At 44.3% G+C, this 20760-nt stretch overlaps 1 protein-coding gene across 9 annotated transcripts in view; it reads left to right on the forward strand.

Moving 5' to 3' along the window:
• Nfia (nuclear factor I A) overlaps positions 1-20760 on the forward strand; it is a 526906-nt gene that overhangs the window by 184030 nt on the left and 322116 nt on the right. For 5 of the 9 annotated variants that reach the window (XM_060365916.1, XM_060365918.1, XM_060365920.1 and 2 more), the window contains exon 2: positions 7734-8265. In XM_060365916.1, coding sequence (XP_060221899.1) covers positions 7734-8265 — 532 coding nt within the window. Of the gene's footprint in view, positions 1-2085; positions 2563-7733; positions 8266-20760 lie in introns of those variants that run through there. The other 4 variants (XM_060365922.1, XM_060365921.1, XM_021651476.2 and 1 more) reach the window with 4 other exon arrangements.

Here is a 20760-nt window from a genome sequence, read left to right on the forward strand (position 1 = left end):
ACACACACACATGCACACACACACACGTACACACACGAAACACTTTGGAAGAGAGCTTCCCCAGAGCACACACACGGGACAATAACAAGTCACTGTGCCTCAGTTACATGTTGAGTCCCTCAGCCAGAAACTTCTGTCGAGGAAATCTGGAGAGTCTTGACGTTATAGATCCCAGCAAAGGGTTTCTTGGCTAGCAATGTTTCTGTAACTCCTCTTAGCTTGGAGGATATTTCTTCCTTACTGAATGCTACGAGGAATCAAGGAAAGGCGGTTGCTTGGTTTGGGGAAAATGGACGTCCTACTATAGGTTGACGTTATTACTTTCCTTCAATCCTTAATAAGTAATCAGACAGGTTTCCAAGAACATGCAGGAACAGGGGAGAGTGGGAAAGAATGGATTCTTGAGCATTAGCCCTAAACGGACTGGAGAACAAACAAAACGTTAGAGAAGCCGACGGTTTCAGAACGTTTTATTTTGGCCTTCTCTACTAGCATTTTTGCCACTTCCAAAAAAAAAAAAAAAATCTGAATGAATAGTGCCCACACACCATCAGCCACTCTCTTCTGTCCGGTGGGCATGCCTGCAGACTCTAGCCCTGTCACCTTCAGCAGAACGCAGATTCCTGTTCTGGGTGCCAGTGTCGGAATCTGGGAATTTTTGAAAAGGATTTTGTAAATACAGAAGGCGGCAAAACTTCAGGAAGGAGAGGAGGAGAGAAATGAGAGTTTGCAGGAGACAGGTATACTTTTCCCCCTTCCAGGAGAAAAGAGAGTCTAGAGAGAAAATATTAAGTTGAAAAGAAAAGAAGAAGAAAAGGAAAAAAGAAAGCTGGAAGAGCAGGCTTGTTGGCAAGGTGCCAAACCCTAAAACCGCCCCCCCCCTTCTGCCAAAACAATACTTTAGCAAACCTAAAATAATTGCAGGAAGCTCTTTTCCATTTTGAGAACTATTACCTGGGGGAAGGAAAGAGCGGGGTCTCACAAAATGCACCCTTGGAGAGTGTGTCTGGGGAACCGGGACTCAGACATTAGCCCATCCGTCTAGTTCTGGGCTCCCACTTGGGGATACTAGCTTATCCCTTCCCTAAGGGGACAACCCTTTCACAGTTTTCCTTCCCAACCTACAGAGAGATGTCCCAGCGAAACCGCTGTTGTTTCTGACATGACAAAACTTTTCTGGGCATTTGTCCTCCAACCCACCAGCTCCAGAGTTCTGGAGAGAAGAGCGGTCACTCAGGATCTCTCCGCCTTCCTTTCTCCAGACCCCCCTCCCCTTCCCCCGCAATCTGGGGGATCTTTGGGGGTGATCCTACCATTCCCCAGTATCCGGGTTCTGACTGCCATAGGGCCAAAGCTGCACAAAGTTAGTGGGGCTTTGGTGCATAATTACCTCTGCCGAGGACACTATTCCCACAGAGAGATTCGCAGGAGAGATTACAGTGCTTTGAGCTTTACCGCATTTCAGAGGATGGGGGGGGGGGAGGAAAAGTAACCTAGAAGGTCTGGTTTTTACGAGAAATTTGCATACATGCAAATGTCCCGCGCGCCCTTCTGCGGGACTCCTAAGGGAGCAGGGGCAGCGGGGCCAAGGGGGGGGGGGGTGCGGGGCGCCCCGGCAAAGTTGTCCCAATCCTCTCCCGACGCCCGCGGAGGGCTGCGGCGCGGGGCTGGGGGGGGGATGGGGAGGAGGAAAAGTAGTTTTGTTTGCTTAAGCACATCCTGTGGCAGCCTATAGCCGCCCGGAGGACACGCTGGAAAACCGCTCCGCCGTGCCGCCGCCGCGTTCCCGGGACCGCGCCAAAGCGGGGCGGGGTGGGGGGGTGGGGGGGGCGGGGGCCGCGGGAAGGCACGGAGCGCGGAGCGAGCGGGCGGGCGAGCGAGCGAGGGAGCGGGCCGCGCAGACCGGGGACCGGTGTCAGCGCCGCAGCCGCCCCTCCCCCACCCGGCCCCCCCCCTCCTCGCCGCCTCCCCCCCCACCCCCCACCCCCCCACCCCACCCCACACACCCCGCGGCGGCGGCGCGAGCGGGCGGGCGGGCGGACGGACGGACGGGCGGGCGGGCGGGCGGGCGAGCGAGCGAGCGGGCGGCGGCCGCGCGGTGCGGTGCAGAACGCGGCGCAGGCAGGCAGGGCGGGCGCGCGGGCCAGCTCGCGGGCACCCGGCCGGCCGGCGCGGGAGCGGGGAGGGTGGGGGAAAGGGTGCGCTATGCCTTTAACGCCCGCGTACAGTAGACGGTCTGCCGGAGTGTAGGGAAACTCTAGGCGGGGTTAAAGTTCAGCGCGTGGAGCGGCAAAGAGCGCAGGGCTGCTGCAGTTGAGCCGAGTTGGAAATGTGAACGCAAGAAGCAGGCTTGATTTTTTTTTTCCTCTCCTCCCCCCCCCCACACCCCTTCTCCTCGCTCTCTCCTCCTCTCTCTCTCTCCTCTCTCTCTCCTCTCTCTCTCTCTCTCTCTCCCTCTCGCACCCACACTCACGCACACCTCCAGCCCGCACACGGACGTGCACGCACCCTCCCTCCCCCCGCCGCCCGGCAGTTATGTATTCTCCGCTCTGTCTCACCCAGGTAAGCCCAGCTGCGGGGGGCCCCGCGGGGCGGCCGTGTGCCTCGGCGGGAGCCGTGTCCGCGCGTGTTTCTGTGTGTGTTCCTGCGTGTGAGTGTGAGTCTGTGTGTGTGTGTGTGTGCGCGCGCGTGTGCGGGGGGGAGGGCGGCGGCGGCGGCGGCGGCTGTGGTGGCGCCGCGGCGGTGGGCTGCAGCTTTAAGAAAGTAACTTTGTTTCCATGCGGGAGCATTCCTCCTGCTCGGCCATTTGTAGTGGGCACATGGCTAATGGCGCCCTCTTATTAATGCGTTAATTAATATCGGGGCGCCGGACTGCGGAGCGCCCCGCACGTGTCGTCCGCGGCTGCAGCCCCCCATTGACACGCTGCAATCTGGACTCGGCGTCTGCGGCGCCGAGCGCGGTGCCCGCCGTTCCCCCGCTCCGGGGAGGGGCAGCCGAGCCCTGCCGGGCAGCCCCGCACGCCGGCTGCACCGGGGGCGCCCCTGCCCGCCGCCTGGGCTCCCGCGCCGCCGCGCCCCCCCCCCCCCGTCCTCCTCCCCCGCCGACGCCCCGAACTCTCTTACTTTTGTTTTGTGCCAGCTGGCGGGCCCCGGGCCGGGGCAGCGCCCCTTCTTCCCTCGCCGGGCGGCTCGAGGGTCTCGCCCGTGGGCTGCGTGGACGCACGGCCCCGCGCGCCGGCCCGGGACCCCCCCGCGTCCTCGCCTCCCGCCCTCGGCCCCGGGGCGAAAGTTTCGGGGGGTCGGGCGTGCCCAAAGCCGCGCAGGCCGAGGAGCCCGCCGAGGCCGCGGGGTCGGGCCGGGCTGGGCCGCCGCGAGCGCGGCGTGGGGCTGCGGCCCGAGGTCGAGCGGCGGAGCCCGAGCCCGCTGCCCCGCCGCAGCCCCGGCGGCTCAGCCCGCAGGACCCGGCAACTTTCTCTGCAGCCCCCGCTGGCAGCGTGGGGCCTGGAGCCCCTCCGCCCCTCCTGCCCGAGCCTCCCAACCCAGCCCTCCGGCGAGGAGACGCTGCTATTTTGCGGCTCCGGATCTCGTCCCGTTTGAATACATTATTTATTTTCTCTGACTAAAAGGCAGAAAGTCAGAGTGATTTGCGCTCTTTTTTTTTTTCCCCTCTGTGAGCACCGAGTCTTTATACGGCTTTAAAGCATTGCACCCTGACCAGTAACTACCTACATGAAGTTATACGGTCCGGGCACCAGCTTTAGTCCCCTCAAAACCTTGCTACCACTGTGCCTTCAATGAGCTGGAGCTAACGGTTTACCCCGGAATATTTTGGAAGGCTGAAAGTATCGGTAGCTTTTCCTCTCCCCTCTAGATTCTGGATTTATTTCCCACATGACTCCGCTTCTTACTGCAGTATCTAACAGTATTAACACTGGCTATTTGATCTCCGAAGACTCTTAAATGCATCTTTTATGTGGAGATGGTCTGTTTGGGATTTAGGCCTCACATTAATAATGGATAGCAGTTGTTTTAGTTATTGTAAAAGCACCCCCTCTCCCTGCGCGCAACTTCCAAAGTTACTATTTTAGTAACTCGTGGAAGTATGGAATGAAACTTCTCCAGTCACTTCTGGCAAGGTTCACCACTGCATATGGATAAGATGCAAAGTGTAAGATAATTTGAATGAATTATGGTCTGCAGTGAAAGTGCTGAGATTCGAAGGCTGAAATTCTAGCTGGCAAAAGTTTGCAACACATAGAACTTGTAGATAATAGCAGCATGCTGCAACAGTGAGAAAGACCCTTGCGGACACAGCGTGTCTTCTCTAGTGAGATTTGGAAAGATAAAGTTCTGGTCTGGGGTTGTGTATTTCAGGAGCATACCTGTGTGCCCATGTAGGCCCCAGGCGCAGTCAGGTATTTAAGAAAGTTGGCTTCTCTTGAGTTATTATCACATTAAGAAAGTTTTTTTTTTTCCTTCCCCTTTCCCCTCCTACAGACTTGGCAACATTGATTGATGCATTCACTAGGCCTTCACATCACTAAGAGAAACGCTTATTTGCTGTAGCAGTTTGTGAAAAAAAAAATGTACAATAAACAGGGAATAAGGGCTCGTTTGTTTTATGAGACGGTCTTTAAAAGTTGATTTACAATTTATTTAACTTTCTGGAATATTTATAATACGTTAGAGCCGGTTTCAGAAAGAAAAACTTGGGTCGTTTATTGCTCATTTAAAAAAATGAAAAGATCCAGTAAGCATGGTGATAAATGGACTCTAACGGAAAGAGTAAGCTCAGGGGCTGGCGTGCACTTTGGAGGGCTTCACCCTGAGAATGCTGGGCCTTGTCTTCTGATTGAGGATGGCCATATCATAACCAACTCATGTACCTGCCGAAATACTGACAGTTCAGCAGAAATTTATGAGGAAACCCCCCCTTTTTTTGCGGGGTGGGGGGGGGGACGAGTTTCCAGTACTGCCACTATCCTGTGGCTCTTAAACTTGGCCTGCTTTCAGACAGAGCCACAGTTTAGATGCTGATTCAAAGTAACGCGGCTTCGAAGCAGGTCCTCAGGTTTAGCTTTGTTGGTGGGCTGTGACATTCTCACCAACTGCGTATGTAAAATATTACTTGTTTTCTCTGGAATTTTTTTTGAGATATTACAAAGTTCAGCAACATATCTTATGAGGACATACACACACATTACCCCCCCCCAGACCCGAAACATTTATGCTTTTCTTGGACATTCCCTGTAATTTTTTTTTTTTTTAAAGTTTGGATGCTTTGGGGGCATATTTCTATCAATAAATTGACTAAGTGTAATCGTCACGTGAGTAAAGTTATGTAAAATATTATGTACTTTTATTCACATTCTAGAAACCTTTGGGGAGTTATAGATTATAAATACCTCTGACGTAAAACTGGGGACAGAGATGATGGTAAAACTGGTCCATGATGACCAGTTGACCTTATTGTCAATTTTTTTTTTATGACAAGGTATTATAGACATTTGGTTGGCAGGTGAATGCAATGATTCCGAGCATGAACTGAGGGAGTTTGCAGTTTTTAAGAAGTATTTGGGGAGTATCTTTGGATGCACAGCATAACCACACTAGAATGTTTATTTAACATGTTTATTGTCATTAATTAGGCAACGCCTTAGCACAGCTATGGTATATCTGGAGCTGTTTGCATTGTGAGATGGAGCTGAATCTTTAAAATGAAAGTCTCCTTTTGGAGAAGGCTCACGGTGTAGTTTAAGGTCAACTTCAGGGATTCTTTCCACAATGCCCCAGAGCCCGGTCTCTGGCCTATCCTGTCTACATCTGGATGTCAGTCAATGTGAAATACATGAAATGCATGTATTTCGGAGCATTTCAAGGATGAGCTCAGAATTTAGCAATGTTTAAATGCTTTGTGGTTTGGCATGTACCTTAGCGGATAAACTGCGACTTGCCCCCTCTGTCCCCCCCCCAAGGAATAAGGATTCTCAAACATCACATAGTTTTAAAATGCTAATGGTTTACGGGTAAAGAATAATATAATTCTTGTATTTTATTCTTTCTTTCCCCACTTGAAGAATGCATACATGTTAACCAAAGCTCACTACTTCTTTTTTGATTCCTTTTTTTGAAAAAGAGTAAGTTTCAAAACTGAACTTGAGCCATGAAGCCTAAAATTTGTGTAGAAAGAGGAAAAAGGCCAATTATTATAACAATTAAATATACGTTTTGTTATTATACACTTACTTACCTTGCTATGTCTAATACTTACCTGATTGATTAAAACTTGTAAAAAAAATTCAACAGATTTGACTATTAAAATATATTACTTTCAGTTTACATTTGAATGTTTACATTTTCAACAATTTTTAGTTTTTTGGTATTACAGTGTTTTGTACTTCGAGGATGTATATATTTAGATTGCTGTAACAGACATACAAAAGAACATGTCTTATACTTGTTCCCTCGAACTCTTCCTAAGAAGTCACCAAGCGTCCCTCTAGTTCTCTTATCTTCATTTATTTGAAAGTAAATCATTTATCTTGAGAGGCGTTTGTGGCAGAAAGCCGTTATATAGAATTGGTGTGGTCTAGTTTAGTCAGGAGTTAGGCTGTTCTCTCTGAGCATTTCTGAACGTTACTCCTTAACTCTTTTTAATTTTTGTATTTGAATTTCCTAACCAACGTCAAAACATGTAAGAGTCACATATTTTTAAGTAAAGCAGGTAGCAAAATCCAAATGCTTTAAATTCAATTTTCTCTTCAATTATCTGACTTTTAGAGAGATCGGTGAAGGTTTTCCCCGAGTCTCCTGTTTGCTGAGGGGAAAAGGCTGAAACACTATTTTAAAAAATGAGACAACATGTTCTGTGGGGCTGATTACTTTCGAGGGCGTTCCATAGTCCTATCAGCACACTAAATGTGTTTAGTTGCAAGAATGCTGTCATGGCGAGCTGCTTACTCTCCGGCATGGGGCTTTGCTTTGTTTGGCATGCCCCCCCCCTTTTTGTTCTCTTCCCATAGTTCAATAATGATTTCTTGGCCATAGATCATTTATTTTAACCGATTGAATACAAAATCTTCCCTTCTTTTCTGTAAAGACTTGACAGTCTTTTTTTTTTTCTTCTAATTAAAAAAAATTTTTTTTTGGTAAATTATCTGTAACTATAATACTAGAAGTTAATTAAGATATTACCAAAAGACATGAGAGGCAGCTCGACCCTTCGGAGAGAGAGAGCCTTTGTCTTCATAGACGGTAGAGATGGGTCCCGCTCCTAGACTTCCATAAACATTGACTGGCACCTGAGTGTTCAGGATTTGCCAATCTGGAGGCCAGGCCCTGGCTGCACTACAAGTGGTGAGGTCAAGGCTGGGACAAAATTAGATATGGCCTCCTTGAAATAGAGGTAAGGGTATAGATTGTTATAAGCATTTAGATGAACTGCACTTGCTATCGGAAGGATTTGGGGAAGTAGGCCGCATGATAGAATGTGCCAAAATGTTTAAAAATTCTTAGCAATCTTTTCCTTTCAGATCGTAAGCAATGGTACCGAGAGTGTATCCGCATTCCCCTCGGTTGCTCTTAGGGATTTTATTAGGATTTTTAAAGGAATGGAATACTTGGACCACATTTCATGTGAAATGAGGGATTTCTTTAGGGCAGCTCCCAGAGACAAAGTTGTCTCCCTTTGTGTTGGTCGCATTCGTATTTTCGTTTTTATTTCCCTTCTCTAGGATGAGTTTCATCCTTTCATCGAGGCACTTCTGCCCCACGTCCGCGCCTTTGCCTATACATGGTTCAACCTGCAGGCCCGAAAGCGGAAATACTTCAAAAAGCATGAGAAGCGCATGTCGAAAGAAGAGGAGAGGGCCGTGAAGGATGAACTGCTAAGTGAGAAGCCGGAGGTCAAGCAGAAATGGGCTTCCAGACTTCTGGCCAAGTTACGGAAAGATATCCGACCCGAGTACCGAGAGGATTTTGTTCTTACAGTGACAGGGAAAAAACCTCCGTGCTGTGTTCTTTCCAACCCAGACCAGAAGGGCAAGATGCGGAGAATTGACTGCCTCCGCCAGGCAGATAAAGTATGGAGGTTGGACCTCGTCATGGTGATCTTGTTCAAAGGTATTCCGCTGGAAAGTACTGATGGCGAGCGCCTTGTCAAGTCCCCGCAGTGCTCCAATCCAGGGCTCTGTGTCCAGCCCCACCACATAGGGGTTTCCGTTAAGGAACTCGATTTATATTTGGCATACTTTGTGCACGCAGCAGGTAAGTCCAACGGGAAGAACTTCCGCTCTCTTGTGTATGTCTCTTCTGGGGGCCTCTGTGAACGCTGCACCATTCCCGACCTCCCCATAGCAGAAGCCTAGGGCATCGGGCCAGTGAGGTTTCAGAAGTAAACCAGAGTCAGAACAGTTGAACAACCTGCCGCCCCTGTCTGAGGTGCCACCCTCATTCAGGCATAAAAGCAAAGCTCTCAGAGAATTAATTCCCACTCAGGTCACGTATGGTAAGTAATGCTGTCAGAGGTCTTGCTAGTTCAATGGGTGAGGAGTTGTGGTCATGTTATTTCTGACTCATGGCCAGAGAAGCCTCCTGACGACCCTCGTAATAAAACTCGGTTGTGATCTTGTTAAAATACATTTAGTTTGTTGCTGGCTGCTTTTCTGTTGGGCCGGTTTCTAGCCCTCAGATACCTCTTGCACCCCCTGCCAGTTAAGAAGTTGGAGGTAAGGTTACTATCAAAATGCCAGTCACTTATGAAAGACAGATAATCACATTAATATACAAGCTTAGCAGCTTTGCATGTGGGAATTCTCGGTGTCATTTCAAATGGCCAAGGGAAACCAATCAACTAAATTCTAAGCAGGCGACAGAGGGGTTAATAGTAGATGTGACCAGCTCACATAGCCTGTCTGAATGCATTGAGAAATCGCTATTGGTAATTGATCCATCGACCTATTTTGATTTGTACGAGATTCACTATTGATTCTGAGACATGTCTTTCCGGAGTGTGCTTCAGAATTTCCAAGAGCACTCAGGAATCAACTGTGGAGGACTGGGTGAAATAATGCAGCTTTACTGTGTTCTTTTCGTCTTGTTTTAGACAAAGGCTCATTGTGTTACATGAAAGCTCAGGTCTTGTGTAACTTGTTGACTTTTTATATGTACGCATCAGCCTTGCTAGATTGCCTTCACAGCAGTTGCCTAAGCTAGACGGGAGAAGGAAAGTTGTGGAATCCTACCAGTGACTTGTTTAGAAGCGCCCTTTGTCTCTCTGTTTCTTTCTCTGCCTGTCTGTCTGTCTGTCTGTCTCTGACTCTCTTTTTCCCTCTTTCTCCCTGTCTCTCTTTCAAACATACACACACACAATGAAAAGATACTACTACAAAGTCAGCACTATTTTGCAAAAGATTTTTAAAATCTGAAAATTTTAACTTTCAAATAAATGAGCTAACATTCTTCTCTATTATTTTTTAAATATATATATATATATATATGTATATATGATTTAGAAAGAGAACTTTTGTTACTCATCTGTCCTTACTTAAGACACCGGAGAAACTGACTTTGCAAGCGTGTCACATCCTCGTTTGTGTTGTGTTGGCAGGGAATCCATGTGTGTTTCAGAGGATGTGCTCTGAAAACATTTCAGATATTTGGGCTTTTGAAAATGTATACTCAATTATAAGGCATGCCTGTTGCTTTAGCCAGTTCTAGGCAGGAGAAATCCTAAACAGGAATAAGTGGCCTTTCCTTAACCCTCCTTAACCTTGCTGCCCATTTTTCTTGTCTATAGTAAAAGCAATGTTAAAGGTTTTTGTTTTCTTCTTCTTCTTCTTCTTCTTCTTCTTCTTCTTCTTCTTCTTCTTCTTTGTATGTGTTAAGTGCTTGAGGGTGAAAAAACAGTTACAGGCATTCTCAGTGCTTTCTTAGCATACTCTTTACATAGAGTGTTGCCTTTAGATAGTTAGGAAAAGAATTTATTAACGATAGTGAATGTTCTAATCGGGAAGCTTGGAGACTTGAGTGTGCCAACAATTAACACAGCATCAGAGCGTGCTTCCTATGCGAAAGAACCAAAATTGCGATGTCTGTGGAGTCTCTGCAGTTTGAGCAAGACCCATTCTGGGCTCTTAAGCATTTCTCTGAGGATCTTGGGAAAACTACCTTTAAGGACTTTTAGCTGTGTGGCTCTTCTTGTTCCTTGGTTCACCTTTCACTGTTGGTGGCTTTTTGTTGTGCAGTTACTTCCTGTCCTTAAGCTAGCACAGTTGCTTGGCTGGTACACTGTCTGAAGGAATGATGCTGCCGTAACGACATTTGGGTGGTTGCTTGGGAAGGTTCACGTTCTTACAGCTTATGAAAGATTTATTGACAGCCACATGGATCAGACTACCTTCGGTTTGGTATTCCTCACGTATCCCGGAATTCCTCCTCAGGCCTGAATACTAGCCAAATGCCTGGCCATTGGTATCTAGAGAACTACAGCAATGGCTGCCTGTGTGTACCCGCAACAGGGAGCTTGCAAAAAGAAAATAGTAAAGGGCTTTTATCAGAAAACAACTCAAATTTGACTTAAGATATTTTGAGACCTCTTATTTGTAGAAGAGAGGCTGTCAATGCCAATTTGAGGTAGGTTGGTCAACCTGTGTCCAGCTGATTTGACAAGCATCTGTTATAACGCTGAAGATTTGTAAACACTGAACAATGTTTTTAACCTCCTTAAAAGTTTTGAGAACTTGCCAGCATTGGCAAGAAGCAGAGACTCTGAAGCATGCTTTCCAACCCAAGCCAAAACCATTGTGGCCTGTGCACCTGTAGTGCATTTTTATTTTCATTTCTTTGAAAAAAATGTATTCTTTTTCCTTCCAGAATGCTTCCTCTCCTCTACGTAGCCTTTCGAAATATGTACATTGATTGTTACTTCATGCAGTGGCTGCTTTTTTGGCCAAACATTAAAATGTGAATACTGGAAGCAAATGTATAATCAAATATTTGTTAGAAGCATAGGTGATTTTTCCCCCCTAAGGCTTAGAGGTGATAAAAGGCAATCCTTTGACTACATCCCTGAATCTGGTGGTACCAGAATCATGTGAGTTTTGTGCAGATAAACAGTAAGAAGAAAAGTGAAGTCAAGTGACTCTATAAGCCTGCAACTTTCATCCTGTTCAGTCCATGAAACAACAAAGCCATTTTATGTCTTTAATTTGGTCTCTGTTTGTGTTGTCTTTCCACGTATCATGTAACGACTCGGTGGTATTATGGTATCATGGCAAATGGTTTTCTTTGTGGGCGTGTAACAGTAAAGCTAATTTATGACCAGCCTTTACCAGATGATCTGTATCAGAATCTACAATATACCCGGCACGTGGCAAGGTCACAATTTAAGTTGTTAAGGTCATAACCTTAGCCACCAGGCATTTGACCTTTTAGATAAAGTTAACCTTTGTTCATTAGTAGGCACTCAACCGAGAACTTTCTGGAGAGTTTTTTTCTTTCTTTCTTTCTTTCCCTCTTTTCTTCTTTCTTTCTTTCTTTCTTTCTTTCTTTCTTTCTTTCTTTCTTTCTTTCTTTTTTTTGAAACTGCTCCTGTATAACTCTGGAAATGTAATCAGATTCTAGGGGTTCTGTTAAGTTAGTTAAATTTTGCTTGGAGTTTGGACTTTTAAAAGGACTTCTTTCTTGGACAGGGGTAGATCGCTTTATTTATGACATAAAATGATAGTCATTGTTTATGTCTGATGCTACCTGATGTGAGAGTGGAGCAACAGCTCTGAAATAGTCTTTACATGTGGTGACACTTGAAATCTAAAATTAAACAAGCGGAATTATGTTTAATTCAGCAGAGGCCCTTGCTAATTTGTAGGTGGCAACGGGCTCAAAGCTGAAGCACACTGAGCCATTGTCACTCTTTAAAGGTGAGGGCTTTTCTAAGATTGCAAGTATTTTTAGTTGTCTTAAAAATCCACCTGGAAAAGCTTAAGTGACCAAAATTGTCAGCAAATTGCTGCAACTGCTAATTAGCCAGCGACAAAGGGACCGATGGCGGTGTAAGTAGCAGCGAAAGGTGGGAAGCAGCGAAGTGGCTGCAGGTTGGTCTGTTTCCGCCCTCGCAGGGAGAGGCATTTCAGCATCCCAACAGCCAGGTACCCATCCTGTGACCTGTAGGGCAGCATTGCTCATCACCACACCACGCAGCTCGTACCAAACTCTTCCTCCGGCCATGCTTTCAGGAATGCTCACGAAACTCGCTGGCTTGTCCCTGGTGACTCACGTGTTTCCTTTTCAGCCAAAAGAGGAGCTCTTCCCATTCAGGTGCATGTTCGTTTTATTTTGGCTTTGCGACGACTGCCATTCCTTCATATAGTAGTAGAGAAAGCCATGATGTGCAGATAGACCAGATGGTCATGTTGACAGATTGAGAATTCACTTCCTACTGCTTCAGAGCAGGTGTAAGATGGGGAGTGCCTGTGAGTGTGTGCTTTGTGTGCATGTGTGCACACGCAGGCCGCACCCAGAGTGCTGCTTAAGCAGTAGCAGTGGCATCAAAATGATTTCAGTAGTGTTTTAAGTGTGGAATAATTAGACATAAGGTTACAGTGCATATAAAATAATTTTAAACATTAAACATGAGTCATTTTGTTATATTTTATAATTCTATGTCAAATTAATTTTTACAAGGCACTAATTTTTAGGTGACTTGGCACATTTGTTAGAGGGAGTTTTGCACTTCTAACATACATTCAGCATGCTCTGCTGGCCAGTATTTGGGGATATGTGATGTGTGTCTGTGTTTATATTCTGGACTCGGGCTGTACATATGTAATTAAACTTCTTTGGAAGCTTAACTCCTAGAAGAAACTTAGGCATATAGTTCCTGTGATTTGTGGTCATAGAGTGTGTTTGGAAAATATGACTAATACATGGTGACAGTTAAGATTAAGGGAGACCTATTCTGTATCACAAATTTCAATCCTGACCTTAAGCCAAATTCATGGCAGAATTTTTGTTTTATGAATACATACTAAATTACTGCTATATCTATACAGTTTTATCTCAATTCCAGAGATAGTTGCTAGATAGTTCTAGCAATCAGCAAATGAGACTAAATATGACTTTTAGAGCTTTAAGTGGTTTCTGCAGTAACCTGAGGATAGTAACAATATCCTTTCCCTTGAACGTAGTAACAAAATCCTGTGCTTAGAACATAGTGGAAAAGATGGAAGTTCAAAGGCAGAAATCTCACAGGAGCACAGAGCAAAAGTTGGTTGGGAGGAAGCTTTTCAGTGGAGGTCAGTTTGTTTATGGCTAAGAGGTTTGACTGTGTTGGTTAGAAAATTTCCCAATGCTATTGGCATGGTTTGCCTGTCTTCCTTCCCACCCTGTGATGAATAGCACTAATTTAAACCTATTTAAGGCTAGTGTGGGAGAAACCACAGCTTTTGTTGTGGTCAGTGCTGAACACAGTAGGACTGGGTTAGGGCCTGGAGCTGCTTCCAGAGGATGCAGAACAACCCATTGGCTTTTTAAATCTCTCACAGAAAATATTGCTCTGAAATGTCAATATAGATTATTGAAACAATACTGAGGATTAGAAGAGAAGAAAAAAAAATGCAGATTTAGTTTAGCAACTGTGCTAAAATTTAGTTTGTACCATTTCTTCAGTAGTTTCTGCATGGTTATTTGGAGGTGAGAGCTAGCTTTTAAAAATATTATAAATTCTAAACCGTTGTGGGATGGGGGAGAAGAGAAGGAAGCCAGGTGGAGGAGGAAAAGTATGAACAAACAGGCATGCATTGTTAAGGGAAATATAAAACCATAGACTTAATTGCAAGTGGATATACTCTGAAGGAGTTTTGGCCAAAGCAGCAACTGTTAAAGGTTCTCAGTCAGGAGGATGTCAGGTGAAGAAGTTTATTATGCATAGTTCCACTTTTTTTCTTTTGTATCATTAATATGAGACAGGGTTGCTACTTGGAGCTGCAGAAGGGTCAGCTCAAAACTTTAGAAAGAAATGCTTTACAAAGACTTCTTTTGGAGTCTAGGCTTCCAGTTAGGATTCACACAGCGTGGCAAGGGTGGCCGCGCTTCTGGTTTCTGTTGCTCTGCATCATGTAGCTCGCAGTGCCTGCTGGCCGCGGTCAGGCTCTCTCTCTTCCTCTCGCTGACGTAATGGGAGCCCACACATTGCAGATCCAGACTCCGATGTCTCTAAGCTGGACAGGCTTTTCTCACGTCTACTTAAATAGAAATGGCTTTTCTCCTTTTGTTCCCCTCACCCCTCATGTTGGAAAACACATACTCCTTTTTTGTTATGGTCACCACAGTGTTTTAGCTAATGGAACTAGTCCTCCCATCGCTGTTCTGGTTAAATAAACATGGCTTTGAAGGCAAGGAATGATAAGTCCAGCAAATGATGAAGGTAGTTACTCTGCAGCAGGCACATGTTTGCTGTTCTGTTTGCAAAACAAGCTGCATAAGACAAAACAGAGAGAAAGAAGCCCTTCAGCTGTATGCACCTTGGCACTTCTTCGTCTTCTTTGAGCTGTGTAACGCATTGCCAGCTGACCAGTGACTGGGACAGTCACAGTGACTGTGTACTGAAGAAGAATTACTTTAACATCTTTGAGAAATTTAGGTTGGCTTTTGCATCTTTATGTGTTACTCAGACACTTAACCTGCTGATAGATATTTGCAACCCACATCAACTGAGAGTACAGATACAGAGCTGGAAGAACGGAGGGGACAGCTTAGCATGTCCAAGGTGCAGCCAACACAACACTGAGCTCACCTTATGCTGAGCTTGCTCTTTTTAACTTCGTTTTATTTCCTTGATGCTGGGCATCCCCACATTGCTAAGCTAGCCGCCTACCTCAGAGTACTCTCTATGCTCAGTCTGTTTTTTTTCTTTGTTTGTTTGTTTGTTTGTTTTGCCTTTGCTCCTTCTTTCCCTCCTTAACTCTTTCTTCACAGCAGTATTGTCAGTGACAAAACTCGGAAGGGTAGCCCACAGAAGGATTACTTGCTCAGAGCAATATCGGGGCAGGTCTTCTGATTCCAAATAATTTGCTTTTAAAAACGTTTAAATTCCCTTTAGATCCATCTTTATAACTTGCACCTTAGTAACTCAAACTTCGTCTATGCAGTGCCACACACTTCTCTAGAAGCAAAGGGGAGCTTAAATGTCAAAATCTAAACCTGTCCATAGAGATATTTTTCTCAATAGTTCAAGTCTTAACCAGAGAAGAGTCTAAGTTGGCCGGGAGAGACATGGTTTCTTGTCAGTGTTAGGGTCAAAAATCTGGACTAAATTATCGTTCTTGTTTTTAGAATGGTGAAATGGACAAATGTATTTTGAAACAAGTTTAAAATAATTCTTCAAAGATTCAGTTAGATTAATGAGTTCTATTTACTTTGGGATAACATTGAATATTAAACCAAATATTACCTAAACATTTAGTTTTTAACATGTTTGTATGCAATTTTAATATATATTTATATATGTACAGAGAATAATGTTTTTATCTGTAATGATTTAATTTTAAAATTTAGAAATTTTTTGCTTTGAAATTTGTCTTTGGTTTTATGTTAATAAAATAAAAGAAAACAAAAATCATGTTCCAAAAAATTTTATTATTTTAATTTTTTTTAATTAAAATTTTTTTAATTAAAATAGAAAAATATGAAAACAGAAATGATTAATTTTAATACCCTTTTTTAATCTTTGAAACTTAGACAAGGTTGTTTTTTGTTTTATGTTTTTATTTCAGGGGCAAGGGGCACTCTTTGAGACAGGATTTTTCTCTATAGCCCTGGCTGTCCCAGAACTCACTCTGTAGGCCAGGGGATTAAAGGCATGCACTGCCATGCCTGGCCAAGATTAGTTCTTAATGAATGCAATGCAAAACCTAGAAGCCATCCAATGTGAACTTTATCACTGTAAATAGAATAAAAAAAAAGACCCACCACTCCAATTTATACCACATTGGTTCATTGTGTGTATTCATTCTTCTAAGGTGTATTTAAATTAGCTGCAGAATTGAACTTTTATTAAATAAAACAGAAATATCACTTTTTTTTTCTGTGAGACAGGGTCTCACTGTATAGCCCTGAGTGGTGTGAAAGTTGTTTAAGGCAAGGCTGAACTCACGGAGACCTGCCTGCCCCTGACTCCTTAGTACTGGGATTGAAGGAGTTCCATCATCATGCCTCGCTTGCAATACTTTAAAAAAGCTACTACAAAGCTGAGTGCAGTAACTCAGCCCTGCTATCTCAGCATTCAGTAGGCTGAGGCAGGAGGATTGCTAGCTTGAGCTACAGAACTAGGCCCTCTCTCAGAAGATCAAGAAAGAGAGGAATGGGAATATATTTAAAAAAAAAATTCTGGGACTGAAGCACCTGCCATGTTAGGCTGCTGTCCTGGGTGATTTTATTCCGCTCTTGCTAGCCCAGTACTGGGTAGTAGTTTGCGATTGTGCTATTGGAGAAGGAATCTACAGTAAGTCACATAGCTTGTTCTGGTAGGGAAAGGATTTGACCGTAAGAGGGGCAGTAGAATCTCAGTGTCAGTATTCATTGTCTTTTCAGAATCAGAGACCAATTTCCTAATATTAGAAAGTTGAAGCCATCTCTTCTGTCTTGATGTGTTGTTTCCCTTTTCCTGCTGGAGGCCTTTATAGTTATGTATATGTTAATCTTAAAGGGATTAGTTATCTGATTTTAAGCTCTTGCATAAAATGATTACTGTACATACATGATTCATAATTGTCACTTAAAATATGCTACCGACTTCCAAAGAAGCTGACATAAAAGGCCTTAGGGTGACAAAGTCTCATCAATTTTTATGATAGTGTTGACTGTAGAAGGAGCCAGGTTAAACGAGGGCCATACACAGGACTAAAGAGTTGAAGTGACCTGAGCCCTTCTCTATGCCAATTTGGAGTGTTCTAAATGGATGTGGGATAGGGACCCATAAAAGTTCACCATAGAGAGGAGTGCCATAGGTGTGATGCTCTGCATGCTTACCTCTGCAACTCACTATTGCCTGGTGGTGTGGGTTCTGTTATGATAGCATGTTAACATTAAAAATTGCAGATATCTTTTATGCTGATGCTTTCATTTCCTTGTTTTTTTGGTTTTTTTTGTTTTGTTTTGTTTTGTTTTGTTTGTGTAGCCCTGGCTGTCCTGGAACTAGGCTAGCCTGGAGCTCAGATCTGCCTGCCTCTGCCTCCCAAGAGCTGGAACTGAAGGCTTGACCATCATGTCTGCCATATGTTGGGGGGTTTCGTTTCTAAGAGCATGCTTTTAAAATTCAGTCCACAGAAACTGCTGCAGTAAAGAGTGTGTTTACAATATTAAGTTATTGAAAACCAAAGTGCTTGACAAATGTTTAGGATGAACAGGGAGGGTATCTGGGTTAAGAATTTGGCCACAGTTTGTTTGCATGAAAAATGTTTGTGTCCTTGTAGGACTGGGACAGGACTTTTGCATGAGTATTGTGTCGTATAAAATCAGTGAGTCCCTGAAATGGCTGGTGGTTTCACGGGGCTGGCCTCCCTTCCCTTCTTGTAAAAGGCACAGAAGTTTTTCTTTTATAATGTCGTTTCTAGTAACTCCTGACAATGGAGTTTTTGTGATGGTACTGTGTAACAGGTGGCATTGCTGTGTGCGTCGTCTGCAGGGAAAGACAACCAGTGCAGTACTCTTAGGGCCCCTCAATGAACAACAAGGACTTTTATTAAGAATTATTTTATGGGGAGGAGGTCCCCCCTATCAGTGGACTTGGAAAGGGGTACAGTGGAGATGAGGGAGGGAGGGAGGGACTGGGAGGGAATGAGGGATCGGGACATGGCTGGGATACAGAGTTAATAAAATGTAACTGATAAAAAATAAATAAATAAAGAAAGAAAGAAAGAAAGAAAGAAAAAAAAGAATTATTTTAATGTACTTTTGGAAAACCACTCCCATCGCCTTTCTCTTTTTTTTTTTCCTTTGTGCTTTGAGTTCTTTTTTTTATTTATTTTTTTATTTTTTATTTTTTATTTTTTTTTTATCAGTTACATTTTATTAACTCTGTATCCCAGCCGTGTCCCGTCCCTCCATCGCCTTTCTCAATCAAGAGGCAGAGCGTTCTGGGCTGGCAAGATGGCCTAGGGGTAAAGGTGCTTATGACTCAAAGTCTAGTGACCTGCGTTTGATCCCAAGGACACACATGGCCATGGAGAGAGAACCGACTCCACAGAATTGTCCCCTGACCTCCACACCTGTGCCAGAGCAATGTGCCCCCCCACATCCTGCTTACACGCACCCCACCCCACACAACAGTAACAAACTGAAAACAATTACTGTGTTTTAAATTTTTTAATGAATTATTTTTAATGTCTTTAATTTTTTTTGTTTTGTTTTAGAGTTTCAATAAAATGTAGTAAGGATGTAATTTTAAAAATATAACATCTCACCAAACCAATAATATATATCATATCACATATAAAGTTTTATATATATATATATGTATATATAACATATATACACACGTTTTTGTGAGAATTTGGGGGCTGAAATGTTACAGTTAAAGAAATAATTGTTCTAAAGCTATGTGTCCCCCATTACAGAAAGATGAAAAACATGCACAATGGATAAATACAATCCTTTGTACTTTTGCCACCTACATTTTTAAACTACAGTGACTGATTTCTGTACAAAGGTCAGAGGTTTCAAACAAAAAGCTTTGTGATTCTTCAAAGAGATTCGTTTTGAGTTTTAGCGTTTGGAGACTGGCTGGGCCTCGCTTTCGCCTCATTTTCAGTTTAACCTGGGAGTCGATCGGGTGGAGGGTGACAATAAGTGGTGCTGGGTCCTTAGACAGCTGGCTTGTGTGGTGGGCACGAGGGTAGCGGGCCAGGTGAGGCAGCCACAACGGATTCACCTCCGTTCCTCACCGCAGAGTCGCTTAGCTGAGAAGCGATCACGCACTTTGGTCCACCATCTCGTTTTGCTGGAGACTCCAACTCCGGGCTGCGGGGAGAGGCTTGTGTATTTGATTACCGTGGCTTTGTGACATTTGCTACATCGTGGATATGGGTTTCTTTGATTTCGCACGCGTTTGTCTTTACTTTGTTTCCTTTCTGACTTCTCCCAGTTTGGGAGAATTGTTCCCACTGTTGTACGTTGGCGAATAGGTGTGCCCAGAAGTCTGTGTGTGACCAACGGCTCTTGTTCAGGCAGCGGGGACAGAACACACTCGGACCAGACAATTAGGAAGTAACAGGGCGAGCATTGAAGCCAAGTCCCTCAGATACCATGCTTGCGCGCCTAAAATGCAATATTTATCTAGTCTTTCCTCGTGTGTTAGCCTACCATCTCTCCGCATAAACCTGTGTATTTGGGTTGAGGAGTTTTTGTAATTTTCTGTGTGCAGTAGGAAGCAGGCTGAGGAACCTGTCCCACATACGAGGGTAAGTAGACTCCTGCGGCTTCTTTTTATTTGAGGTATCCTACAACGCATCAGACTCTAAGTCCTGCTCCTGAATTTATGGTGGTTAAAAATAAAATAATAAAAAAAAAGAGTTCTCCAAGATTCTCGTGATAATCTTGAGAATAAGTCATTGTTTACTTAGAAACCTAAAACAAAACAAAACAAACAAACAAACAAAAAACGTAGTGAGAAAGCACCCAGAATGTTGGCTGTGATGGTGGTACATTCGAAGCAAACCCAGAGGCCCAGAACTTTATTTTATAGTCAGGCAACCGAAGTTCCTGCCTCCCGGTAGCGCGGTGATGGAAGATGCTGTGCGAACCAGACAGCCGCTGCATCATGGGAATGCTCGGGCTGATGCCGGCCGGTGAGGTCAGTTTGGCTGCCTCTCCCGACAGATCCGCCATGGCACTGGCAGCCGAGTCATCCAACCTATTTTCAGTTCTCATGGCCTCGGCATGGCGCTAGGTTCCCAAGATAGAAGACCATACCATACAATGACTTACATACCTCAGGTGTAATTTCTTCAGATATTAAGATTCCAAAGCTTTTGGTACTTTTACACGAGGATCCTACCGATTAATAGGCTGTGTGGAGTCTTTAAACATGGGTAGGGCCAGTTGTTCTCCAAATTTTTTTTTTTTTAATTTAAAAGAAAAATGTGTGTGTGCGTGTACATATTTACATGATGGGGATGTAGGGAGAAGGGCACATTTCATGGTGTATGTGTATGCCTGTAAGTGTGCATGCGTGTGTGTGTGTGTGTGTGTGTGGAGAGAGAGAGAGAGAGAGAGAGAGAGAGAGAGAGAGAGAGAGAGAGAATAAAAACAACGTTGGGGAATCACTCCACTCTTTCCACCTCTATATGGGTTCCAGGGCAGAAGCTCAGCTCACTGGGTTTGCCCGGCAAGCACCATTACCAGCTGAGCCCTCTCGTTGGCCCTTGTGTACATGGAGGGCTGTAACATTTTACTCTATTTCTAGTTTGTGTTGAAGAGTCTTTTGTATCAGAAATGTCTGTGTAAATGCTCAGAAAGTCCAGACACGGACAGTGGTGGCAGTGCTTTCGGTTACTTAGAAGCTGACCGCTATTTTTTCTCTAGAACAAGCCACTGAGATACAAAGTTTCTTTCTTTCTTTCTTTCTTTCTTTCTTTCTTTCTTTCTTTCTTTCTTTCTTTCTTTCTTTCTTTCCTTCCTTCGAAAAACATCTCTCTTATAATGACAAAGCATGAAACAAATAGAGTTACAGGAAAACAAAACAGAGGGAGAGCTAGAGTGGAAAAC

This window comes from Meriones unguiculatus, chromosome 12 (genome assembly GCF_030254825.1).
Source record: "Meriones unguiculatus strain TT.TT164.6M chromosome 12, Bangor_MerUng_6.1, whole genome shotgun sequence".
NCBI classification, from domain to species: domain Eukaryota; kingdom Metazoa; phylum Chordata; class Mammalia; order Rodentia; family Muridae; genus Meriones; species Meriones unguiculatus.